Source organism: Corvus moneduloides, chromosome 18, assembly GCF_009650955.1.
Source record: "Corvus moneduloides isolate bCorMon1 chromosome 18, bCorMon1.pri, whole genome shotgun sequence".
In the NCBI taxonomy this organism is placed as follows: Eukaryota; Metazoa; Chordata; class Aves; order Passeriformes; family Corvidae; genus Corvus; species Corvus moneduloides.
In genome coordinates this window covers 12,612,961-12,639,082 of record NC_045493.1, presented here as the reverse complement: position 1 = coordinate 12,639,082, position 26,122 = coordinate 12,612,961, and the positions used below count along the sequence as shown (strand labels likewise).

The 26,122-nt window shown below is 56.0% G+C and overlaps 1 protein-coding gene and 1 long non-coding RNA gene across 16 annotated transcripts in view; one reads left to right on the top strand and one right to left on the bottom strand.

Moving 5' to 3' along the window:
- Nucleotides 1-26,122, top strand: part of NCOR2 (nuclear receptor corepressor 2) — a 228,319-nt gene that overhangs the window by 159,231 nt on the left and 42,966 nt on the right. For 11 of the 15 annotated variants that reach the window (XM_032128363.1, XM_032128352.1, XM_032128362.1 and 8 more), the window contains 3 exons: nucleotides 12,973-13,094; nucleotides 13,956-14,128; nucleotides 16,865-16,927. In XM_032128363.1, the coding sequence (XP_031984254.1) occupies nucleotides 12,973-13,094; nucleotides 13,956-14,128; nucleotides 16,865-16,927 (358 nt within the window). Of the gene's footprint in view, nucleotides 1-8,603; nucleotides 8,667-12,972; nucleotides 13,095-13,955; nucleotides 14,129-16,864; nucleotides 16,928-26,122 lie in introns of those variants that run through there. The other 4 variants (XM_032128353.1, XM_032128361.1, XM_032128350.1 and 1 more) reach the window with 2 other exon arrangements.
- LOC116453197 lies at nucleotides 15,381-23,697 on the bottom strand. Its single transcript, XR_004243707.1, has 2 exons — nucleotides 21,629-23,697; nucleotides 15,381-21,381 (listed from the first exon to the last, which is right to left on the bottom strand). It is a non-coding gene; the product is annotated as an uncharacterized LOC116453197 (long non-coding RNA).

Below are 26,122 nucleotides of genomic sequence, written 5' to 3'. Positions count from 1 at the left end.
CAACCCTTACCATTACTGTGGCCAAGATACAAATCTAGACATGACCTTGGCAGTTTTGCTGCTGATACCATGATACCCAGGAACACAGATCAGTGCTAACCTTTTGGCCAGATGCCTTATCCCCATGAATGCCTCCAGCCAGAGTCAGGTCCTGCTGGTGGATCCCCAGGTCCATGAAGTGAGTAATTATTCATGTCACAAGGAGAGTGACGTAGCCACAAAGGGACTATTTCCCCAGATAATGTGGGGATAAGGATGGAAAAACTGGCCTTGCCCGTGACACCACTGACATCAGCAGATCTTCACGCTGCATGGCCATAAAAAGCAGCACTTGGGCCTGGATCCTGATTGGGAAGCAGATAGGTAGCCTCACTCCAATTTGATTTCTGCAGCATTAAGACATCAGAATAGCTAGCACATGACGAATGTCATGGACGGGGCCCAATTTTCCCTTCTTTTTTTCAGAGACATTAGAGATGGATAAAGCCCTATTAGATTATCCAGTCCCTCTCCCAGCAAACACAGGGTGGTTCCCTCCAGTACATTTTTATAGTGTTTACCATGGTCTGTTTTGTTAGATCACAGCAACTAGAACATGAGGCCACATTTGTTTCTTGTTAGCGGTGGAGACATTCAGCACAGCTCATTCTGGTTTCAGTGTTAAATTGAGCAAGTGTGGAGAGTGAGAGGCTTTGCTCTGCATCTGCCTACCTACCCCAGCAGCCGCAGACCTGCCCATCCTGCACCCAGCAGGGACTGTTTGTGTTTTGGGTTTTAGAATGATCCAAAGCATAGCTAGTTGCAGAATTTCCCACGATGCTTTCCACACGATCCAGCCCAAGCAGGGGAGACGTCTGCTGCCCTTTGGAGCCTTGTTCAGTGCCAGCCTTTAGAAGCAGGGACTTGCTTCATCAACTGAGGGACTGTTTTGCAAGTAGGAATCGCACCAAAGAGAATGATTTGCACCTCCCCTGAAGCAGACCTCAGCCAGAACATCATTGCTTTTGAAAGAGGAGTCCCCCTGAGTCTGGGAGGAAGCAACACAGTGAATATTTCCCATTACTGTTGGATGCTCAGGTGGAAGGTGGGATGTTCAGACAAGCTTTAAGAGCCAAGGGCTGGCTGCATGATTCACAGTAGGAGAGAGGTGCAGAACAGCAGCTGCTGTGTTCAGCCTGGAGCAGCTCTCCCACAGAGATCTTGGGGGGGTTTTGAAACTCAGACTTTGTGCTGTGATACCTCTGGTATTTGCATCCATTTCCTGCGAGACTGCATGAGGGGAGTGCTGGAAGAGCCTGCGTGCAGGCTTGGGAAGGGCACACTGCTGCTGAGGGGCTGGGTCTGTGCTGCAGAGGAAGGCTCTGCTGGGGAGAGACTCGTTTTAGGGTGGCATTTTAAGGTAATAAAGGGACGAATAAGTTGTTAAAAATCTTGCCAGAAGCTGGTGGGAGCAGTGAAGCGTCTCCCTTGCACCTCTTCACAGAGCCAGGGTCTCCCCTGGGTGTGGTGCTGATGGGATCCGCTTCCCCAGACCAGACTGGGTCAGTGTGTGACTGCACAGACCATCGTGGGAGAGGTCAGATACTGGCAGACCTGGAGGGCTGGGATGGAGGGATGCTCAGTGAGTCTTTTCAGAAGCGGCTCAAATTCTGCCTGTGCTGCAGGAGTGCTCATTTGGGAGTAACCTGTCCCAAAGGCTCAGCCAGCACCTTGCTTGTTCCCTGCTTGTTCCCAAGGGATCCTGGATTGTTTGGAACCCTCGTTCTGTTTCCCATGGGGCCTGGTGAGGAGTGGAGACTGTGACTGAGGAGCAGCAGCACTGGGCTGATGTGGCACTGGCAGCTCTGCCATTACCTGCCGAGTATCAGGAACAAGACTTGGTGAGAGGATGAAGGACAGGAGACACAGTGGGACACACAGGAATGGGCAATGTGCAGGGAGGAGACAGAATCGTAGACAGCCTTCCTGCAGCACTGGGAGGCATGGCATCGTGTTCCCAGCATTGCCCATGCTCCAAGCATATGTTTTCCTGCTGGTAAGGGTTGGAGCAGTTAAACACCAAAAGCTGAGCTTTAATTAATTTAGAGGAGGGGAGGAGAGGTTGGTTTTTTGTATCAGATGAGAGGAGAGCGGATGAGATCTGATACAAAGAGCATTTCAAGTGGCCCTATGCTGGTTTCTTGCTCCTTTTCTCACTGAGTGGTTGGTGGTCTTATTTGCTCTTGGAGGCTGCAGGGAGCTTGAGAGCGAAGGGGAGATAATTACACGTAGAAAAAAGCTACTCTCTGTCAAGACTGTCTTTGTGGCCTACTTATTAAAAGTCCATTAAAAAATAAGAATCCCACTGGTCCCTGGCTGATGGTCCCCTGGCAGAGGATATTCCTCATAAAGCTGCTACTTACTGCTAAAAATCTCCTGCCAAGAGCAGGGGCTTCACATGACTCCACTTCCAGTTTGTCAGAAAATGGAGCAGCTGCCCACTCCGAGGCAGGATGCTCCCGGCACGCCGCCTTCCATGGCACTGCTCAGTGGAAGGTACCCACATCCAGTGGGTCACAATGCATAATATTGAGGCTCCTGAGATTAAGATATTTCTTAAATAATCCTCTGTGTTTGTGTATGAGAAGGCAATAGAACACTGCGGGGGGGGGGGATTGATGGGAAGAGAAATAGCTTCCTTGTTGTCATTTCTCATTGAAAAAAAGAGAATTTGTGCCGTGGTAGAACAATCTGATCCAATAGTCAGCGTACAGTAATAAGCATAAATTTGCATGATGTTGTAATGACAAGCCCTTGTGTGGATGTGTCCATACAGCTCTGGGTCTGTGGCAGTGGCTCTTCAGGATATTTCAGTGTCTCTCTCTGAACCTCCTGCATTCTGTAGCAGGGACACCAAAAATGAAGCACCGTGTGCTTCATTCTTTGGGAAGCTGTTTTTCCAGGCTGTGGGAACACAGGTGTTGGCCTGAAACCGGGCTGCAAGGAAAGTGACTCTACTTCAACATAATTATTCCGTTTGGAGCGTGAGGTTTTTATTCCAGAGTAAATTCGCATTGATTTTGGAGTAACATTGCCCTCGTGGTAGTGGAGCAGCCGCAGCATCCCAGATACGCTTCCTGCCGGTGAATTCCTTGGGGGGGAAAAGCCATTGTCTCCCACGCACTGCTGGGATGGGCAGGTGGAGGACCATCCCACCAGGCAAAGCCATCAATGGTCAGTCTGTCGGCAGGGGGACGATGGGTCAGTCTGTCAGCCACAGGACGATGGGTCAGTCTGTCAGCCACAGGACGATGGGTCAGTCTGTCAGCCACAGGACGATGGGTAGCTGGAGGAGCCGCCTGCCCGCCTCAGGGATGACTCAGAGGGGATGAAGTCATGGTGGAGGGACGCAGAGCTGTCAGACAGTGCTCACGTATTCCCTGGCCGAAGGGCCGTGTGTTAGCGCCGACACTTTCGAGGACTCGCTCCTGGGGGACTGGAGCTGCCCGGAGCCCCCTTCCTGCGCCGAGAGCGGTGCCAGAGCCGTGCTGGCAGGGCGGGGACCACGGTGTGACCTGTCAGCAGCCAGCACGGTCCCCTGGCAGGCCCGACAGCCTTTCCCAGGCCCACCCTCTTCCCCGTCCCCTGCCAAAACCCAAATCGAATTATCTGTCCCGCCGTCTGTCCCGCCCTCCTCAAGCACAAACCATTCCCCTCACCAACGTGGATAAACAGTCCCAACCCAGATTTTTATAAACAGCCCGCTTACTTTTTTGGCAGAAGCACCATCCCAGCAGGATCTGGCCAGGTTTGATATCATATGGGTCCTGGAGCATTAAGAAGAACCTGGCCAAGCAGGTTTCCCTGGCCACCAGCAGCCCTGTCACACTAGCAGGGGCTGGCAGGGTTTGGGATTCCAAGCAGTGCCTGCCCACGACTCCAGGGTTCCCTGCACCCTGTCCCCAGTGCAGGAGCAGATCTCCTGCCATGCTCCAGCCTTGCCATGCCAGTGCCTCTCCTCCCTCCCCAGGGATCAGATCCAGAGCTCAGCAAACTGCTCTAACTCTGCAAATTGTGCAAGTGCCCCCACTCCAGTAACCACAGCAGCTAATGAGAGGAATGATACTTGTTTCTGGGAACCATTTGATCTTCATCAGTCCGGGGAGCAGCTCCTCGTTAGTGATAAAGGGTTTGACAACTTCTCTTCCAGATGCAGGGAAATACTTGTCAAAAAATCTTGGTTTAATCATGCAGCACATCATACAGACACAGCCCTGGATGTGGCCAGTAAACTTTGTGCCACAAATACCAAGAAATTATTCTGCAGGCATCTAAAGCTGTGCTGACTGGAGTGTTGTACCTAAAACAGCGCCGAAATTATCTGCGGATGAGCAGGGCCGGTCTGTGATGCAGTAGTTTGCCTGGTTGGGAATGATGCCAGGGATGTCAGTACTGGGGCATGGGTTCATCTCCTGCCAGGGGAATGTCACTGCTGGAATATGAAAGGGCTTGAATTTGGCTCATTTTTTTTGGAGAAACCTGCAGTGTGACAGGGCTGCTGATGGCCAGGGAAGTCAGGCTGAGGCTGCAGGACCAATGAGAAGCTGAACTTGGTCAGACCCTGTGGTCCTGGTCCTGCTCAAGTGCAGCCTCACAGGAAGAAACATCTCACAGAGTGTTTGTCCCTTGGGCACTCAGTGCAGGCTGTCACCCTTTAAACCTGCAGTCACCAGTGAGGTTTATGTTAGGATGCCTGTGCAGGAGGTGGGTGAGGTGTGAGGCAGTGATGTTCGCGTTGAGATAGATTCTGTAACCCTCCCCTGGCACCTGTTCTTTCAGTCTGGACTCGCCTTGATCCCCCAGGTGTGCCCCATAAGGTCCATTGTGCCTGGTCCCCCATCACAAGGGTGCAGCAGCTTTCCCGCAGCCCTGCCGCCCCTCCAGGCAGCACAGTCGGGCAAACACAATGGAAACTTGCATTCCTGAAATCCCAGCTGCCGTTTTGGGGGTGAATTAATGAGAATGACATAGCCATATTTGGGAGAAGAATCAGAGGATGCATTGCCACAGGAGGATGGCTGCTTGGTCCCCAGGTCCCCAAGTGGGCTGGTGACAGTGCAGGGACAGCAGGGAGACTTGTGGGCTCAGAGCAGGGACAGGCACCAGCGGGCAGGGACAGCACCGGCACAGGCTGCTGATGGAGCCCTCCCTGATGGACCCTTTGGCCCTCACAGCCGGGCTCTTTTGTGCTGCTTGATCACATCTGCAGGTAGCAGTAACAGAACAGTCACTTCAGTGAGGTGAGCCCCTATTCCAGTTGGCCCCCAGGTTCGGACCCGTGTTTCTCCAGCGGCAGGTCGATGTGTCCTCGCAGAGAGTGCTGCACCACGCCCCTGCCCACGTGAGTACTCCTCGGGCACGGTTTGGGATCCAGGCGAGGATCCATTGCTGATCCCAGCAAGGGACCTGCAGCATCTTCATTGCAGTTGGACTTTGGGATGAGTTGTTTTATCTGTTGTTGTGATCCAGGTTTGACTAGGAATGGATGGGAAATAGGTCATGTCATTGCTGAATTCCTTTCTGAAGCAGGCACAGCTGAAAATCCCAGAAATCTGCTTCCACAAGGATACAGGGCTTGCTTTGCCCCTGGTTGTTCGTGGCGTGTGTGGATGCTGCTCTGCATCCCACAAACTGCTGACCTGGCACCTTCCTCTGTTGGCAGGGCTTGGAAGAGGGGCCGGCGTGTGGCCAGGGGGCTGCGAGCAGGGGGGAGCGGGGTAGAGCAAACCACAGGGAAGAGAAAACACGTGTTCCCTGCCTGGGACAGAGCGGGGGCTCATCTCCACTGCTTCCAAACGTTACGCTCTCTTCCCTTCGGGTCATTTTTCCCTTCACAAGCAATCAAATCACTTTTTAAAAAACTCAGCAGCAACCCAGAAAAGAAACATTTCCTCTTATGGAAAAGCCCTCAGTGGTTCAAGGAGGGATCTGGTGAGTAGGGTCCTGTAAAAATCACTTCAGTGCCTCCCTGATATCACAGAGCGAGTGGTGGGAAGGCAGCAGTGCCAGCTGTGCTGGGCTGAGCCGCACAGGGCCCTGCCTGAACGGTTCCTGTGCCCAGCAGGCTCCCAGTGCTGCCCAAGATGAGCCCACGCTCGGGTGAGTGCACCCGGGCATGCCTGTCCTGTGGTCTGGCAAGTGATGCGGGGTCCAGCCCCTCTCCTCACCCCTGGCATGCTGCATGCCCCCAGGACTAGCAGCCTGGGAGATGGCACGGGGCTTTCCCACGGCATGGCAGGGCAGCCTGGCTGCAGCTGCCAGCGCTTTGGTGCTGGCACTGGCTGTGTTTTGTGGCCTGTGGTGCCCTAGAGCTGCGCTGGTGAATGTGCTCAGGGCCTGTCCATGTCTCCCGGGACACTGGGCACAGCCTCGGTGTTCTCCATCCCTGCCATGTGATGATCGTGTTGCAGAGTTGGCTGTTTGCTGGTAGAGGAGCAGCCCCACTCAGAGCTGTCACAGTTTGAGCTGGACCGAGTGATCCCCATGCTCTCTATCATTCTTACGAAATCTGAGCCTGGCCCTTTGATTTTTTTTGACTTGCTTCCACAGCCAACAGCATCAAACCCAGCCCTGGGACACAAGCAATCAAAGCCAAGTTGCCGGCAGACATTCCTCTTCCTCCCCTTGTTGTTTTGGCAGCGGCTTGTTTTGCTTTGTGGTTTCTCCCATGAGTGGAGGGTGCCACGTGCGGTCGTGAGAAGCCAGGCTGTGTGGCAGTGGGTGGCAGCGGGGCCTGAGGCGTTCCAGACCTTGGGAGCAGGGGCTCCAGGCCCTGGGAGCTGGTTACATGACACACGCATGTATTCCTAAGCCGTGCTCCCTATCCAGCCTGCCTCAGGAGGTAGTAGGGACATGTGGGGAGCAGTGTTTGCAGTGGCTGTGCAATATCAAACCTCAAAGGTGGGTGCTTCTCCCAATGCCAATGGTGGCATTGGCAAGGAAGGAAATTCCATGGGCATTTTGGGTGCCTGGGCAGCGTGGTGGCTGACAGGGAGGCTGGTGCTGCAGGCGCTCTGTGGCCGAGTGTCTGCCCTGGCTCTCACTGGTGTGACCTGCCAGAGGTCCCGCTGGCTGTGCTGCACAGAGCATCCTGCCCCGTGGTGCCAGGTCCGGACCCTGTGGGATGTTCAGGGTGATGCCAGCAGGCACCCGTGTGTGCCCGTGGCCATGGTAGCTGCGCTGGGTCCTCCTGGAGAAGCAGCAAAGCAAACCCCAAGCGTTCCTGGCCGGCGTAGCGTTGGCCTTTTGTCTTCAGCTTATCTCGAGCTGGTTTTAATTTGCAACTCCCTGATTGCGTGCAGTGACCTCGGCCTGAGCCTGCTCCGCAGCTGAGTGCCCGGGAGAACATCATAAATGCCATTGATCTGAAGTCACACGCTGGAGAAGTGAAGAGCTGGTGCCCTGCACGTGGGAGAGGAAGCACAGCCGAGTGGGTGCTCCCAGCTGCCAGAGGGTATGGGGCTCACACTGGTGGGATGCAGCTCCCTCCAAAGTCCTTGTCAAGACAGACTCTGGTGTGACATGCTGGGGAGAGGGTTGGCACATGTCCCTGCGCTGCCGCAGTGAGACTGTGGCGAGGGTGCAGAGCCGCCTTTAAACAAAAACCCGGAGCTCGCTGCCTGCAGTAGCTGGGAATGAGCTTGAGTGGCACCAAAACCATGTGCCTTGCAGCTCAGGCTGGCATGCACAGCTCCCTCTGCACCAGGGTGTGCAGGCTTGCTCCCTCCTTTAAGGAACAAACAGGATCCGGTGGTTCCATCTCCTGTAAGAGCCCAGGGCACTGTAATGATGGCAGGGGAGGTGATGCATCTGCTGGCAGCCAAATGGCATCCCCTGTGCAGCCAATCTGGCCTTGAAACCTGGCGTGGGAGAGAGGAGATGCCAGCCTCAGTGGCACTTGGGCTCGGGGACAGGCTCTCTCACAGTGCCACTGCCATGATCTGGTTCCCCACTAGCATATCCAGCAGCAAGTGGTGTAGGTGGGGTGCCAAGAGCTGGTAGTTCTGATGCAGGAACTGGACTGCCAGGGATGAGCTCATCCCTGCTGGCAAAAGTGGTGTTTTGGTGCGTGTTTTGAGGGTGCTGTGGCACAAGGAGTGAGGGGCAGCCGGGGGAGGGTGTGGGTGCCTCAGTTGCAAGGTGCACGGTCCAGTGGTTAACGCTGGGATGTCCTGTGGGCAGCAAGGGAGGTCCCCGGTTCCTGGTCCCCTGCCACAGCCTGGGACATCTCACCACAAAGGGGATAGGGAAGGCAGCAGCAGTCGTTTTCCGGAGGCTTGCAAGTTTGGAAAATGAGTAGCCCTGCACTGTAGGTTAAGCTTGGCATCCTGGCGGATTAATCACGCAGGCTGCAGCCAGCACTGAGAGCCCCGGTGACGAGAGCCGTGGTTTATAGATGATGATTCATCGCTCGACTTAGAGCGACCACGTTATTCCAGCAGATTGCAAAATCATAAGAGGAATGTTGTGGTTAGTTTACGGCTTAACTATGCAAATCGTCAGGAAGCCTTCAGAGCCGGAGAACGTAAGGCACAGCGCGCCCGGATGGCTGGGCGGTGAGCAGGGGCCGGGAGCTGGCGATGGGGCTGTCGGGGACCGGCCGCTCGCGGGAGCCGGGGAGCGGGGAGGTGAGTGATCCGAGGGAGACGGGGGGCCGCAGCTCCCGGGGAGCGTGCGAGCGGGGCGCTTCGGAGGCGAGCGACGCGCTGCCGGCCGCCAAGGCGCTCCTGGCTGGTTTCACCGTCTCTCTGCCACAGGCTCAGGCGTCTCCGGCAGGGCTGGGGAGGGCAAAGATGGGGAGCTACTTCCCCCACCTCCTCCTGCCCTCCCGTCCTGCTTCCAGAAGCAGGCAGTGCCTCGGCAGAGGAAGTAAACAGAGTGGGAGGAGCTGCACCTCTTCCTCGCCACGGCTTTCTCCCGGCGAGTCCCGCTGTCAGGACGGGCAGCGAGTTGGTCCGTTCTCAGCCAGGGTCAGCGTCTCCGTGTCCGGCTCCTACCTGGAAGCCGGTGTCCCCCGAAAGTGCGCTTGGAGACGAAGCTTTATTGTGGCCGACCTGCTCGTGACGTGCCCAGAGGAGCTGGCCGGGCAGGGCGAGCCGTGCCGCTCGGGCCGGGGGCCGGGCGCTGCGGCAGCATGTGTGCCTGCGGCGGGCCCCGGCCCCGGGAACGCGGCGTTCCCGGGAGAGCTGGCAGCGCTCTGCGCCGCTCCAGCTGCTCCGGGGCCGGCGGGAGCTCGGGGCAGAGGTGAGCAGGTGTTTGTAATTACGGAGCAGCTCGGGCCGGAGCGCAGGGAGCGGAGGAGGCCGCCTGTCCCCCTGGACTCGGGGCAGGGTCGGCCTCTCGCTCACGCATCCCCGCGTCCGATTTTGTCCTGGGGCCTTTTTAAATAAACAGGATGTGTCGGCAGCAAAAACAAGCAGCAGCGATGCTGAGGAGGAGGAAGGGCGGTCCGGGGGTAGAGCGTCTGACCTGGGAGGGAGGGACAGCCCTGCCCTCTGCCACAGGCATCTTCCCTGGCCTCGGGCACATCCCTTCGTCCTCTTGTGCAAGGTGGGGAGCACGTACCTGCTTTACCTCTGGGAGGTGGAGTGCCTCATTCCCCGGATGGCAGGGATGTAGGTGGAGAGAACTTTAAGCTTGCCGGGAGCTGAGCAGTTTTGGTGCCGGCCTTTGGCGTGTCTGCTGCTAAGGGCTGACCCACCTGCCAGTCCACCTCTAGCCGGGGCGGCGTGAATCAGAGGGAAACATCAGCTGGTAATTGGGGAAGCATTTCCTGGCCCGTCACGCTTTGGGATGGCGTCCCGTCCCTTGAATCATCCAGAGCTGGTCCATGTCCAGCACTAAGAATAGCCTCCCCACACACCGCGGGGGCAGCACGCCGGGAGGGGGGACCGGCCGGCTCGCGGGTTCCCGGCAGTGCCTTCCCACCGCTGTGCCACGGTGTGGTCCGGTCCCGATGTCAGTCTGAGGTTTGGGGTAGAGCACGTAGCGTGGATGGGCTGGGGCAGCTGCCGTGGTCAGTCACTGGGGGATGGTCTCCTCTGTACGTGCCATTTGTAGCTGAACTCAGAAATGGCTTCATTCAGGACCCCGGGGTGCCCGCTCCCCACCCAGGGCTGGGTGCTCGGTGCCAGCCCCCAGCTTCCAGCCCAGCATGTACCCCTGGGTGTGATGTAAGGGAGCATTCATGAGCAGAGGCGTTTCCTGGGGTGTTTGGCAGGTGCCCTGCTATGCAGCCAAGCTCTAATACAGGAGATAAGCCATCACTGTGGGCTTGCCAGGGTTCAGATCAGCATTTGGCTGGGAGCCTTTCCTCAGATGAAGACATGAGCACAGCCTTGGATGGAGCTGGGTCAGTTTTCCCACCATGGCCTGGTGGTGACAATGCTGCCTGTTTTATGTATTTCACCTGGCTGACAGGTGAGAGCTGTCCTGTCTGCCCTGCTGGGTGCAGGGTGCTTATCCCACCTGGCTCTTGCTCCTGGCATCAGGCACCCGGCCGTGGCCAGAGCAGGGCAATCACTAGAGGGCATCCTTGGATCAAGATGTGCCTCTGCACTGGGAGAAGCCTTAATTTGATGTCCTACCAGGCCGGGCTTGAAACGTTCAGGAGGAGAGGGATGTGCAGTAGCCCACTGAAGCCAGCCCAGTGGGGTTTGCCCATCCTTATCATGCCGAAGCTTGGCAGATGCCTCTGCAGGGAAGCACCTGTGTTACTGTGTGAGCCACAAAGGCCACCCTCATCTCTCCCTGCCTTCCTGCTCTTGCATTTGTAGGCTGGTACAGGGAGCTCCTTGGCATCGCTGCCATTCCAGCCTGTTCCTCTGGGGAAAAGCTGCAATGGCTGCTCAGGCTGGCAGCCCCCTAGTTCAGACAAGTGTAGAGACAGGCTAAGATGATGCTGAGCCTTTCTTGGACTCTCACTCCAGCCTGAAGCTGGGGAAGGTACTCGTGTGGTCACGGCTGGGTTTAAAGCTGAAGGAGAGCTAGGGTCTCTGGGATGCAAGGTTTTCCCCATCCCTCAAAAGAAAATATTTGCAATTGAGTGATATAAACACTGTGAACCTTATGTGGGCTCCCCTTGCCAAAGCCTTTGGTGAGGGGAATGCAGATGGGTGGTGATGGCCAGGGCTGGGGTAGAGCCTGTCCTGCTGCCTGCCCGGCCCTCGGAGGTCACAGCCCTCACCTCGTGGGTGTCTGTCTGGGCTGAACCTGTGCTCAGGGTTCACCATGGAGTGACTCAGAGTCAGAGAGTTCAGGGCAGCACTGGGGAAATGCACATGACGAATGCCCCTTGCTCCTCTGCAGCCAGTGCAGGCTTCCCCACCTTCTGTTCCAGCTTGTCCACTGCCCTCCTCCTTCTCCCCCAGTCTGGGGGCTGACAAGGGCAGTGCCTGGTACGCTGGGGATGACACTTCCCTTGGCCACTTGCTGCATGAGGCAGCCTGTTCCCCAAGCCATAGTGATCTGTGGACTTTGGAAAATTGTAGGCAATCAAGTGCTCATCCCAGCTGTTCCCTGACTCCCTCTCCCCTGGGACCTCCCAGCCTTGCATCCCACGGAGCAATTCCCGGAGCAACAGGAGCGTGAGCTGATGCATTACAGTTGTGTTCTGCACATGTGCAGAGGTGCTCCAGGGGCTGGCCAAGCGTGCCAGGATCCTGGTGGCACAGCTGCCTCCCTCTGTACAAGGAGGAACTGAAAGTCTGTGGGGTTTCAGTGGTACTGTGCCTGGGTTTTAAGGATTTGTGTTGAACCAGGGTCTGAAAGAATCAGCAGTTTTCTCATTAAATTGCTCCATTTGACAGCTCCACACTTCTGATTTTAGCACCAGCCCATGGGGGCAGAGAGCTCTGCTTGCAGCCAGTGCCGCTGCTGCAGGATGCCCAGTTCTGCAGACTGGGATCAGGCCAGTCCTACTGGCCCGAGGGGTGTGGGGACACTTCATCTGTACTTGATGTATGGCTGCATGCCAGCCAGACCAGCCACCTTCTGCTGATAAATCCATTTTAAGGCAATTTTACCCCCCATTACATCGCCAAACCCTTTCCCAAGGGGTGGTGGAAGCCTTGCAGGCTGGGCAGGGGCCAGGTGAGCGCCGGTGGGTTTCCTGGAGCAAGCAGCTTTGCATTAGCCAGGAGCAGGATGGTTTAATAAATCATTTCCGTCTCTAATTTCTACTTCTCTATGCAATGCCTCTCGTTTGCTGGTCGCCAGAGGGAAGGGAGGTCAGGGGAACCAGGCCTCCTCAGCAACCTCCTTCCTGCAGCTGTTGAAACAAAATCCAGAACTATAATAATCACTGTGTCCCTCCCTGGGGTACCGTGGTGCCTTCGGTCCGAGCAGCGGCAGCAGCAGCGTTGGGGTGGTTGGGCTCACGGCCTCTGCCGAGGGTGCCAGGTGGTAAAGAGTGGGCAGAGAGGGCACCTTCCCTGCTCAGTGATACAGAGCCACAAACATTCTCCATGGGCTGTGTCAGATGCTTGGGAAAAAGATCAAAAGCAGTGATATCGCCGAGCCTGGGGGTGTCACTGGTGCCCCGTCTCCTTCATGCTCCAGCAAAATGCATCCACTGGCTGCAAATCCCCGCCTATGTGGCTAAGCCAGAGCAGGAGCGTGGTTCTCACCTCTCTGCCTTAACCCCCACATCAGATCCTTGCTTTTTGCCTGATCCCAGGGGAGCAGCTGGGGCTGTCCCACTGCCTGGAACAGGAGCCAGAGTGCAGCTGCCACGCCTGATCCTGAACTAGCTCTGATCTCCCTGGAAAGCTTTTGGCCCCTGTGGCCTCTACCAGTGCTCTGCCTGCAGCTCTTTCCTCTTGGCCACTTGCCCCCAGCATTGTTTCACAGCAGTTGTTTGGGTTGGCCCAGGTGCTGCCATGTGTCCGCCTCAGCGCTGAGGGCTTGGTTTATTTTACGCCCTTTGTTTTGCAGCAGCAGCAAATGCCCCGGAGCAGCCAAGAAGAGAAAGATGAAAAAGAGAAAGAAAAAGAGAAGGAGGGAGAGAAGGAGGAAGACAAGCAGGAAACAGAAAATGACAAAGAAGAACTGACAAAGTAAGGACGACCCTCCCTGCCTGGCTCCTGTGAGAGCACTGGGCTGGGGCTGCAGTGGTGGAATGCGGTAGTGGGATGCAGCGTAGTCCAGGGCTGCCTGACCCTGTACGGGACTGTGTCTGCCCACCTCACCTCCTCTGCAGGAAGGGAAAAGCAGATCCTCCTCCTCATTCCTCTTCCCTGCTGCTCCCAAACTGGGAAAGCAACTCGATATGGGGTTTTTTTATATCATCCCAATCAATCTGCAAAGCTCCTGTGATCCTCCAGCTTGTTTTGTTGTTACGAGAGCCTCTGGGAGCTGGAGGAGCAATCCGGGCGCAGCGGAGCGCGGCACTTCACCTTTAGTGTTATTGATGTCAACGTGAGCGCTCCCAGATGAAGAGCTCCAGCCAGCCCTGCCTCCCTCACGCCGAGCATCAGCGCCGTGGCAGGGAAAGGTTGGCACGCAGACCGCTCGCTATCTGTAATGGGCTTAATACTTGGTTTAAAAGAACATCTGGCTTCATTATATCTAGGCTGCAAAGACATTTACCAGCAGGTCCCTTTCAGGAAGATAAATGAGGAGGAGGCAGGGATGAATTTGAATGGTCTGGTATTAAACCTGTCTCCGTCAGGTCTCTGCGTGCACTTGGTGGTGGAGCTGCAGCCAGCTGCAGAAAGAAAACCCCACCACAAATCACCCCACCGCCAATCCCAGCCAGGAAAAGAGCCTGCGTCTGCAAAAAACCCCTGCAGACCTGCCCCCCTAAAAAACCAACAAAAAACAAAACGCATCCCCAAACACGTGCAGAGAAATAATTGCTTGACCTAAAAATCGGACCAACCAAACAACGTTTTTTTTTCTTCTCTCCGTTTTTGCAGGGACAAGAACGACGACACATCCGGGGAAGACAACGATGAGAAAGAAACGGTCACCTCCAAAGGCCGCAAAACCGCCAACAGCCAGGGCCGGCGCAAGGGCCGCATCACCCGCTCCATGGCCAACGAGGCCAACAACGAGGAGGCAGCCACGCCACAGCAGAGCGCCGAGCTGGGTAGGTGGCAGGGGATGGGGGGGACGCTGCCCTGGGCTGGGTCTTTGGGGTGTCCATTGTGCTGGGATGGGGCATCAGCCTGCTCTGCTCCCCGCTCGCAGAAGAGGGGTTCCCTTCGTGAAATCCTTCTTTCTGGGGAGTAGCAATGATGTTTCTCTCTATCCTGTGAATTACTCAGCGTGGTTCACCAGGATAAGTGGGGGTATTTGCAAGCCTGGGCTGTCCTGGCTGAGTGTTAGTGGGTTTTATGGTCTCAGAGGAAAGTGTTGCAAAAGACAAAAAGGGAAGCCGTCAGTTTTAGCAGTGCTTTGGCAAGGCTCGTGTCCCTCCTGCACCCAGAGCTGGTTCCCTTTGCAGCTGATCAGGCTTCCAAGTCCGCTTGACCTCTGCACAGGACCCTGCTCTGCCCTCCCAGACTTGCCTGGGTCTGTGCCAGTTCTCTTACCTGCTCTGTTTTCAAATTTTTCTGGGGCCTGAGCAGCTGCAGCCTGTGAGATCTGCTCCTGCTTGGCCTTGGGCATTGGGCTGGTCCATTTCCATCCAGACCTGAGGCAGCAAAGGGTGCTGCCTGTACCGTGGCACCCAGGCACTGCACCAGCCCACGGCCACACGTGGCAGTTGGCTGTAGCCGTGCCACACTGCCATGCTGGCCTTGGGCTGGATGGGATTTCATGGCAGCATCCACAGCCCCACGTTGGGCGCATCTGCCTCTGGCATCTGCAGCATCAGTAGTTGCCACCCCAGGGAGGGGGCTCATGTATTGACTTACAGAAGCCAGTGCATCGAGGAATTTGGCTGATTTTCCTATATTTTCTACTCTGTCAAAGTAGAAAATTATTGCTGTGCTACCTAAGTCAGGTAAAAATAAAAGCAGGGTGACTCCTCTCGGTTTCCTTGCTCTGCAGTTTCTTGCTTGTGCTGTTCCATGTGCTATAAATCACGCGGAGGTGTTTCGCCTCCCTGTTCTCTGCTGACAACTGGCTGAAGCCTTGATTGCGAGCGCTCTGTTTTCATACAGGCGATATAAATAGTCGCCAGCACAACAGAGCCCTGCTCTCTCTCTCCCTCCAACTTGTTCAGCAGTGCTGCAGAGAAGCAGCAGATAATGCCAGTAACTTAGATGGGATTTTTTTATCCTGGTATCTCAGAGTCCTTGATAAACTTCAACTGCGAACACAGAGGAAAGCCTTTAGACCATGTTAAATTGGGAAAAAGGAATGGATCAATTCCAATGACATATCTGAGCAATTGATTTCACTTTATGTCTGTCTCTCCAATAGCGCTTTAATTTAGGTTGGCTAAGAAAGTTATTGCATTTTAAATACCAATTGAACATTAAAAAACAACACAAAACCGTATTGTGGTTTAACTGCAGCGTGCTGGAGCTCCCCGTAGGCATCTGTTTCATAACTGCGCAACCTCAGTCGATGCCATTAATCAAACCAAACGGGCCGTTTCTGTGACATTTCTTTACCATACAATAACAGCCATCACCAGCTGAGCCAAGGGCCTGCACAGCGTTGGGGACACTCGCTTTTACGTAAACGAGCGTTGTTGCCCCAGCTCTGCCTGCTGCTGGGGGGGAAGCGGTGAGGTATCAATTTCCCTCCCTCTTGGCTGGTGTCCCGGGGGGACACGGTTCTGGGGGAGGCAGTGACCTGCATTGTCTTCCGGGAGGTGACACCTGCAATCGTGCTCAGCCAGCTCTGAAGGAGATTCCTCTGCCCAATGCTGTGGGCATTGGAACCCCCACTGTCCTCCCGCAGGGTCTCAGCTTCTTGTAGAGCTTCTTGGAAGCTCCTTCCTTCTCTCCGTGCCTGTATTCTTTATCCTGAACCTATCAGCCTGTTTTCCATTTTGAAAGGACACTGTCAAAACATCTCTCATCACTGTTGAAATAATGCTTTGCCTGTTGTTTAGAGTAATAACCCCTTGGCAGCCTGAGCCGGAAATCTGTTTCCTTACCGAGTTGTTTTTTGTCTCTGACTCACACCCCAGTTTGTTATTGTAGGGTTTGCTCTGTGCCAGGCTGCCAGCAGGACTGGTGCATAGTGAAGGCTTTATGCAGGACCTTGGTGTCCCCAGCACCTGCTTGGAGTGGGGGAGAGGGGCAGCATCAGATGCTGACACCCCTGTCAGCCTCTCCTGGCTGGAGCAGCATGTCCCCTTCAACGGGCACTGCTCCAGACGAGCCCCCGCTGTTGCTGGAAGTGGCTCAGAGGTGTTGTCCAAGAGCCCAGTGATGGCACAGAGGGAGCCCGCGGTCACACACGGCCAACACCCTTGACAGATGCAGTCGGCCAAAGTCACCACTGAGGTGACGCTGTTTCTCCGTCTCTGACGGTCCCACCCTGCGTCTGCCTCCTCCAAAGCACACAGCCACAGCCGGCTCCATCTTAGCTACCTGTTGTTGGGCCGGGCTGCGTGGCACCAGATCAGCAGGAAATCTGCTGCCACTCTCAAGCCATTTGGCTTCACTTCCAGGCCCAAACTGGAGGTTTTGCATCACTGAGGTGCATCCTGAGGGGATGTTGTGCATGGGGTACTGTGGCATGGGAAGGCCTCACGACAGCCTTTCTTGTGGAAGCACTTCCTGCACTGCACGGGGTTTTGTCGTGCCTCCCGGGCACAGGGCATGGGGGACAGGGTTTGGGTGTTGGGACACCTCCCCTGAGCTCACTGTGCTTGCTGGGTCCTGCTCACAGCTGACTGGTCTCTTTCCTTCTTCCTTCCCAGCTTCCCTGGAAATGAATGAAAGCTCTCGCTGGACCGAAGAGGAGATGGAGACAGCTAAAAAAGGTGAGACACTCGTTTTCTTTCTCTTATTGCCTGTGCTGGAGCTAATCCAGCAGTTGGGAATGGACAGCATCTGACTGCTGGCATTGGTGCAGGGTGGTGGGTCCTGAGCTGTGGGGCCAGATCCTGCCTATCCTGCTGTTGGTTTGTTCCCAGTGCGCCTCAGGGAGGGTGTGGGGAAGGCAGGGAGTATGCTCAGCTTCTCCAGCCCCAGGAGCTGTGCCAACACCGGGGATGTCTGGGCTGTGGCTGGAGCCACGCATGTCCCATGAGGCAGAAGTTGGCTGTAGGAAATGGGGAAGATGCTTTGTCCGTTGCAGTTTTGGAGCTGCTGGTGCCTGTACCATGGGATGTAGTTTCACCCCACTCTTCGGAGCTTTATGGTTTCAGCGTGATCTGTTCCAGGCACACAGAGAGTGTCTGCCTGTGTTCGCAGCTCTGGGATTGAGGGAGAGGACGGTGAACCCCAGCACTCCACAGGCACGTGTTGGGGAGCTCTCGAGAGTCAGGGCTGTGGGCAACGTGGGGTGACTTTACATCCTGGAGCTGATTCAGAGCCTTTGCTGAGACCGTTTTTAAAAAGTGCTGAGTGTAGCACAGCCCTTCTTGCCACTTCCCCTCCTCGTGCCGCTCCTGCGCCAGCTCTTTCACTGCTTTAATTTTTTGCCAAAGTCACGTCCTGTTGATGGGCTGTCGAGCTCACATCCCCAGCCCGTGCATCCCGCTTGCATTGCTGCCGACTCTCCTGGCCCGGAGAGGATTGTAAATGGGAAATTAAAATGGAAATGAGTGCCGTTCGGGGATGGCAAAGGCAAATAGGCATGTTAGCAGGTTCGGCTCAGCTTGGAAAATGCACCTGCTGCTGGGATGGTGATTACATGTTCTGGAGCGCCGGCTGCCCAGGTGCCGATGGGAGCTGTGGACTTGGATTACTTTGCCTGTGAATATCCCAAAGTGTTTGGCTCGCTCGCCTTTAAGCTGTTCCAACCCTCTTTTACAACCCTATGCCAATCCTGTGCGTTGCTGAACGGGGCTCTCTGTAGTCGCAAAACTTAATAGATAGATTTTAATCAAGCAAACTGGCCTGGGGCCAGGTAATGGGGCGAGCAGATGCTGGCAGGGGAGGGTCATTGGAGGGATCTTTTCCGAGCACTGCTTTATTTTGGAGATCAGCATCTGGTTGTTAAAAAGTGCCTCTTGTTTTATGCTGGATGCTGGAGGTGCACTTAAGGAGTCTTAACACCAGCTGCCAAAGCCTGTGTGAAGGAGGGATGAAGCGTGGGAGCATGCAGCACTATTCCAGCCCAGGGGCCAGGAGGAGGCAGGGAGATTTGCTGGTGTAAAGCCCAATGGCTGATTGTTTCTCCCTTCGTTACAACCTGGGAAACTGAGATTGCAACACCAGACTTCTACAGAAAAGCCAAATTCCCCTCTGCCAGGAAGCAGCCGCTTTAATGCTTCGAACTGGCTGTGTCTGGCATTTCCAGGGACCTGCGTGGTGGGGGTTTCCGAGACACAGCAACTGTGAAACTCCGGAGGTAACCTCAGAGGCTGGAGGAGGCGGTGGCAGAGCTGCTGCCAGCATGGCTGGGCAGGGGCAGAGGGGGTGGTGGCCTGTTCAGGCTGGGCTCAGAGACACAGGCACCGTTCTCCTCACCAAAAGGACTCGGCCACCCAAGGCACCCTCCTCCCTACTGGTACCAGTCAGAGCCTGGTTTGGGGAGTTCAGCAAGATGTGAGTCCCAGGGAAAGTCAGCCCTACCACCCCAGGTACTTTGGCAGAAGGGGACGGTCGGTGACCTCTGCTCCCAGCACTTGCCAACCAGGAGATCAGCCTGGCCTTGCTGTTCACCCCTGGATTTCTTGTGCGTGGCGTGAAACTCCATGTCATTTGTGTTCAGGGAGGTGAGAGAAAACAGCCCTGGGACAGAGAGACACCAGAGCTGCCTGCTCTCCTCCACAGTCACAGAGCTGCACAGGGAGTTTCCAGTCAGGAGAAGGCAGGATTGTGTCTGCCAGGGGAGACAGTGAAGGGGAGTACCATGTTACTAAACTTAAATAGGGGAACAAAAACCCAGCAAGAGGAAAGTTCTTGCTTAATGACACTTTCATTATGCAATAAACTTCGATTCAGTAGTCTGTCAAAATGTGCAGAGATTGGGATAACGATGGGGGATGTGTTTTTCTGATATTATCTCCTTGCGCCATGGCTGTGATCCTTGAAGCAGAAGGTTTTGATTTAACCTGAGTTGCTCGAGGAGTTCCCCCTTCCCTTCCCAAGCCAGGAAGCAGGCAGCACCCACTGCTTTGCTGCCGAGCAGGGTGCAGAGGCATTCAGCAGCGGGATGGGGCTGCTCCTTAAAAGGCAATGTTTAGGCAGTTCCTGCCTTTGGGGGACCTACTGGATGAGCCCACGCAGGCAAGAGTTGAAGGTAGGCTGGAAGGGGGTCTGCAAGCAGCAGGCAAGCACCAGCCTCAGCAGTGGGTGGGTTTATTGTCCCCCCAGCCCCTCCACCAAGTGTCACCACTAATGCCAGTGCTTCAGGGCAGCTGCAATAACCCTGGAGCTGAACTCGATGAACCGGGAGGTTTCGACATGACCTTTGTTAGTCTTTAAAGTCTGGTATCTGTTCTCGCCCAGCTCGGGGTTTTCCCGTGGTGTCTAACAAGTGGTTTTGTTCTTTGAAAAGAGGCGGGTGGAAGTGGCAGGCTCTTGCTGAGGTCCTCCCGTGCCTTGCCCAGGCTCTGTGCTCCTTTTCCCCAGGGCACAGCCAGCCTGGGGCTCTTTATGCCTTTTCCCATGCCGAGGACACAGAGAGGCCACAGGATGGAGTCAGCGTGATGAGGCAGAGGAGGGTTGGGCACAAATATAAATAATATATATATATACATATATATATATATATATATATATATATATATAAAAAATACTGAAGACAGAGAGTTAAATAACCCATGAAGACTCCTGTATAGTTCCTTCTGGGTAGATACAAAATATTCCCTTGGATACCAAAGGCACTCTTTCGAATGCGTATTTTCAGTGCTGACAACAATTCATCTGAGTTTTGGACTGACCTGAACCATTTTTTACCCAGTCCCATTCTGTTCACGAAACTAAAATAAAAGTCAGCCACCTTACATCACCTTTGGAATGCAGGAGCTGGCTGGGTGATGCTGGGGAGCCAGCAGCTCCATACCTTCCTCCTTTCGTCTCCTCTGTGCTTGTGTTGGAGCCTTCCCTTCTCCCATCAGAGGTATTTACAACTGTGAAAACCTTCTGATAGTAGTAAAAGTGGGCTGGAGAAACTGGTTTGCAGCTGATCTGTCGCTGCACGTTGTCCTTCTGGGTGCCCTTGGGGTGGGATGTGCCTTGGGGTCTCCCACTCAGATGTTGTCTATCCAGGCGGGGTGCAAAGGGAGCTCAGAGCAAGGAGAGCCCAACCTCACCATCCCAGTGTCCACAGCCAGAGTGCTGTATGTGCCTGGTGCTCGTCACGAAGTCTGTACGAAGCGACGTGGTGGAAATTATTGGGATGGGGCAGGCTGGGTACCATGAGGGCACAACTGTGTCCAAGGTGTAAATTAGCCACGCTTGCTCTGAGTGAGGCTGTGGTTGACTGCAGCCCCTTCCCTGCCGTCCCAGGCTGGTGCTTGGCTGCCTTTCAGCCAAGGTGTTATCCCCAGGACTGTGCCTGTGGTGCAGGTGCCCACCATGCCCCTGGAGCTGCACTTTGTGCCACCGTTGGCTGAATGTTTCTCGAGTGTGTAGGAGCAAACTGCGAGGATTTGCTTAGTGAGTGTCAGTGAATGGAATACAATAGGCCTGTCAGGAGGAACTGCTGGGTAATTACTATAATTTGCTGCCTACATTTTAATTTTGAGTATTATTTTTTCAACAATAAGGGAGCGGGAATAGTATCTGAACCAGGTGAAAGAAGAGAGCTGGGCCTGCCAGCAGTGGCTGCTCCACGTGTACTCATTGCCATGCTGGACCAGAAGGGATGGCACATTTCCAGGAGCAGGCATCCTGAGTGGGACTTCCTGCCCCTGGTGTCAAAGGATAGGACAGGCATGCTGTAGTAGGAGTAGTAAAGCCAGGCAGGTCTGCATCAGGGCACAGGGCTTAAGGGTTTGCAGCAGGTGGGTGCAGTGATCTAGGAACCATCCATTTCAAAGGGGAGACCTGGGAGCTGAGGGTCCCCAGTCAGGGCCAGCATAGAGGGGACATTGCACTAGAGCTGAGCTGGTTGGGGCTCCCAACTCCTTGCTGGTCAGGTACCCACACCTTGTTTGGTGACACTGCCTCCCTGCAGAGAAGTGGCATGATGGGTGTGAAAGGTGCTGGGGAGTTCAGCTGCAAGCTCCTTTGTAGCCATGGGATGTGTCAGAGGCGTGCTTGTGTCCAGTCACCAAAAGAGAGGTCCACTGGGAGCACGGCAGGCTGGTGCCAGCATCAGCTGAAGGAAGGAAGGGCATCGCTCACCAAGGAAGGAAGGAAGGAAGGGCATCACCCACCGCGGTAGCGAGAGCACACCGAGCCGGCTGCCTGCACCATGGTCCCTCCGGCAACACCCCAGCGCCTGCGGGGATGTGGGCTCGCCCCCCACGCACCATCCCCACTGCTTCCCTTGGCACAGCATCAAGAGCCTGGCGTGCACCTGGCTCTGCCACCCACTGATCCGTGGCCCTGGAGAAGTTACTCACCTTCTCTGAGCCTCTGCAAACCACCCCGAGGTTAGTGCAGGAAAGCGATGCAGACCACACTTTCGGGATGCTTTGGGTGCTGTCGCTGACTCCATAGGGCTGGTCTTTCTCCAGAATAGGATTGCGGCACATTTTGGCTGTGCTGTAGCCAGAACTGCCTCCATGCTCACTCCCAAGGGGGTGCGTGGGTGCAAGAGGTACTGAAGGATCATACCGGGTACCGTCGGGCGTAGGGAATGATACCACTTAGTTTTTTCCCCTATAACCTTGGTCTGTTAATCCACACGAGCTCCCATTAAGGGACCCTTTTACGGGCTCTCTCCGCCCTCACCAAGCCCAGGGTGGAGCTGGGCAGCCGTGCCAGAGAGCCTTGGAATGTCTCTCGTGAAAACCCCCAGCTGCAGCGAGCCGAGGGGGTGCGAGCTGCCAGCCCTCGCCCGCCGCGCTGCCCCTCCGGGTTTCTTCTCTGTTCCCCGAGATGCTGAGCACAGTACCCCGCTCTCCGAGCTCCTCTTCCTTCCAGCCTCCACTTGCTGTACGGGAGCAGAGGCCCCGGTCCGCCCTTGGCGACACCGGTGCCAAACCTCTCCCCATCCCTCCTGTGCCAGGGCAGCAGCTGCAGGGCCGAGGTGTCCTGGGGCGCCGTGGCACCCCGTCGGTGCGGCTCTGGGCTCGCCGGCGCGCACGTCCCCAAAGAAAAGCGCCTTTGATTCACTTGAGAGCGGAGAAAACTATTAGCCAAGCTTTGTTTTCCTGGATCCCTCCCCCTGCCGCTGACATTCAGCCGAGAGCGAGGGAGACAGAAAGTGAGCGAGGGAGGGCGGGAGCGGGTGCCAAGCGCCGCACCCCTTGTCAGCTTGGGTCAGCGCCACGTTCGTTATTAATGCTCTGTCTAGAGGTCACATTCAGATGCAACGAGCCCCGGGTCAGCCAGAGGAACAGATTAGAGCTTGCTCGCTGCTCCGCCACATACCGACGGCACCGGCTCCCCGTCCCCGGGCTGGCAGGAGCGGAGCTGCCACGCTCCCGCCCCTTCGCTTTTCTCCTGCCTTTTTTTTTTTTTTCTTTTTTTTTTTTAATTATTATTATTTCTTGGCAACGTCGGGCATCTCCTGAAACTGCACAGTCTCCCCATAGCCCCGAGCTGCTGAGCAAGGAGATGAGGTAGGGGAGAAAATACTGGCGGCGCTTCCATCCACCTTAACAACCGCGGCTGCAGCCGGCTGGAACGCTCCGGCGAGCGAGCGGGAGGAGAGCGGAGAACGCTGTTCGCTCCAAAGGGAAGAGCGCTGGGGCCGGAGCATGTGTTCCCACCAACTTCTGCCATCGGGGTCAGGAGTCTGCCGCCTGTGACCTGGTTTCCAGCCTCGGTGCCCGTTCGCTCGCCGCTCCCGGCCGCCCATGGCTCTGAAATCCTCTCGCCCCCAGGATTTAAGGAACCGGCTTTGCTTTCTTCTCTGTCTCCGGCTGCTGCGAGGGAGCGAAAGCGAAATGCGTGGGGAGGGTGTGAGCGGAGCACTCGCAGCGCTTTGCCGCGGGCTGCCGTGCCCGGGGGGGCTTTGAAGAAGTGCCCTGACAGCCGTGTCCTTCCCAGCCCACCCGCTGCACACTCCAGGTGTGCTCCCTGCCCGCCGGAGCACGTAAGTCGGGTGTTGGGGTCCGAAGGATGGGGTTAACCTCAAGGTTGTGTGTGGCTGCGTGCCTGCGGCAGACCCTGCGTCCGGAGCCCCCGCCCCAAGCCGCGGAGCTCAGCCTTCCTGAGGATCTGATAACTCGGTTATTAGTCATAGTTTCAGTTGCGACGCGGAACGAAGGGCCGCGTGTGCCGGGGCGGGCTGGTGCTGCCGTGCCGGGCTGGAGTGCCGGGGAGCGCAGGGCAGGGGGAGCAGGCTCTGGGGGTGGCTCTGCTGAAGGAGCTCATGGAGATGGGGTGCCTGGCGAGCCGGGAGCTTACCAGCACGTCCGGGGGTGTCTCGGCTGGTCCCTCCCGAGTGTGCAGATAACTACAGCGTGGGAAGCAGGTGTTGCTGTTTCGCTCTGGTTTCATGTAGAAGAAGAGTGGTGGGGCTCCCTGCCGGTCCCGCAGGCAGGGGCTGCAGGCAGCCTCCTCCTCCTCCTCCTCTTCCTCCCGAGCCCAGCATGGATGCGGCCACCTGCCCAGTCAGCTGCAGGCTCCTTCAGCAGTGTCCCAGTGAGCAGGGGCACAGCCAGCCTGGGCAGGGGGAAGGACAGCCAGGAGCTGGCATTGCCTGTGGTTGGTAAAGGTCACACCACACTTGGAACTGCTCACATTGACATCCATCACCCCCCCCAGCCCTGCCATGCCAGGTCCTGCTTCCTGGCATCTTTCCTGCCAAAGCACCCGTGCTCAAGGCACATCCACACCACTGCCAGTGTCTTCATTTCAGCTTTGCCCGGGGCACACAATCAGCCTTGGCCCCGGCTGTCACACTTGGTGCTGGGCCACCAGTGCGGTGATGAGCAGAGGGACAGAGCTGTTTGTTTGCTTTGGATGGCACCAGTGGGTTGTGTCAGAGGGGATGGGTTGTGACACTGGGGACTGTCCTGTTTTCCCCTGCGGCATTCAGCAACAGCAGGGGGAGGATTCCTGCCCCACTCGTTGCCTCAGGATTGGTGGCCGGATGTGATTTTTTTTAATCTATTATTTTTTCTAAGAAGTTCCAGCCCGCCAGCGGGGTGACGGAGGTCGTGGGTTTGGCTGAGCGAGGCTGGGAGTTGCAGAGTTAAAGCTCAAACTTGTTTCTTGGCTTGCCAGGGCCTTTCTGGTGCTCAGTGCATGTGATGCCTCGTACATGCAATTTGATAAGCCTGGTGCTGGGACGGGCAGGATACAGGCACCAGCTGGATGTTAACTCCTGCTGTGCTGGGTGCTGCTGGTTTTCTCCAGGACCTGGGAAGCAGGGAGGGGGATTTCATCTCTCTGGGGGTACATGGTGCCATCTATTCAATGCAGCCATGCCCTCCCCTTGCACGGACTCACAGAACAGATCCTGGCTGGAGACGCTTCCCCGGGGCCCAGTTGCGTGTGGCTGTGCTGAGATCAGCCTGTCCCCTGGGGTTTGTTGTTGGGCTGAAGCAGAGGTTGGGCTGGCACTTTTAAGGGCCGGGCTGACACATGGCAGCAGCTTGGCAGGAGGCTGGCAGCAGGGCTGGGGCACAGCTGCCATGTTCCCAGGCACAAACAGCCATGCCAGGAGCCCCAGTGTGGGACTCACCATGGTCCCAAGCACCATGGTGTCAGAGCAGCCAGGGAGGGGCTTGGATATGGAGCCAGTGGTCAGTGCCTACTCCCAACCACGCAGGGCTCTGTGGCTGGTGATCTCTGGGCAGAAAATCCCCCAGCAAAGGAGAAAGATGTTCTCAGCAGGTTCATTCCCTGCTGGTTTTCATCCTGAAGTTACCTTTCTGTGGCAGTAAAGTGCCCCTGGGCTTACAGACTACATCCTGTATCCTCACAAGGTGCAGCGAAGGGCTAGGGAACTGTTGGCCTGATGGTGGCACCACATGGGCAGTCAGGAGCAAGCCAGACTGGAAGTGTCCCACAGGCTGGTGGCAGCTCCAGCCCCACAAGACACCACACGAAGGACCAGCCGCACAGCAGGAATAATGGCAGGCAGCGAGATATTACTTCCCAGAAAGCCTGGATGGTCCATTTGCAGGCCACCTCCAGGAGCCTGGGGTGCCACTGCACCCACCTCTTGGCTGTGGTTGTAACTCCTACCTCCATCTGCAGGACCAGGGGTGCCCAGATACCCCAGCAGAGATGGCAAGGACACGAGGTGCTGACTGTCTCCTTCCTCCTCCTCATCCTCCTCCACCCTGCTGGGTTTGCCCCAGTGCTGACAGGAGCCCTGTATTGGGGTGGCACCATCTGGCCAGGATTGCCAGCCCTTGGCATGATGCCTGACCTGGGAAGCTGCTTTTGCTCATGAGCCTGTGATGAGCTCTAATCCCCCGGCACGCCTCTTCCCAGCCCGGGACATCACCTGGGCTTCCCTGCTGGGATGCTGCCACTTACCTGCTCGGGCTTCCCTTCTCTTCCCTAACAGGGCTGTGTGCCTTGCCACCCCTCTTGAAATCATCACTGGGACACAGGAGAGTGGGAAGAGCCTTTGCTTCGTGTTAGGGACTGAGAGCAGCTGTCCCAAGTTCTCTTGGGCATGCCAACACCTGCTCCAGCCGTCCCAAAGGAAAGGGAACACCGCTTGTCCTCATGACTGCTCAGCGGCTGGCCGAGACGTGGCTGTGGGATGTATTTTATTCCAGAGACGGTCAGCATAGTGCCTTTTTTCCTTTTGGAAAGAAAAACAGGCTTTCATAGATCATCCCCTGGCCTAGCAGCCATTCAGACAGGTGCTAGTGACCATATTGTTCCTGTGGAGTTTGGCTTGCACGGAGGAGGTTTCCCGTTCTGCGTGGATAATGCTGCCCTTGTGTGAGCGCATCTGGTGTTAAACCTTCCTCCTCTCTCCC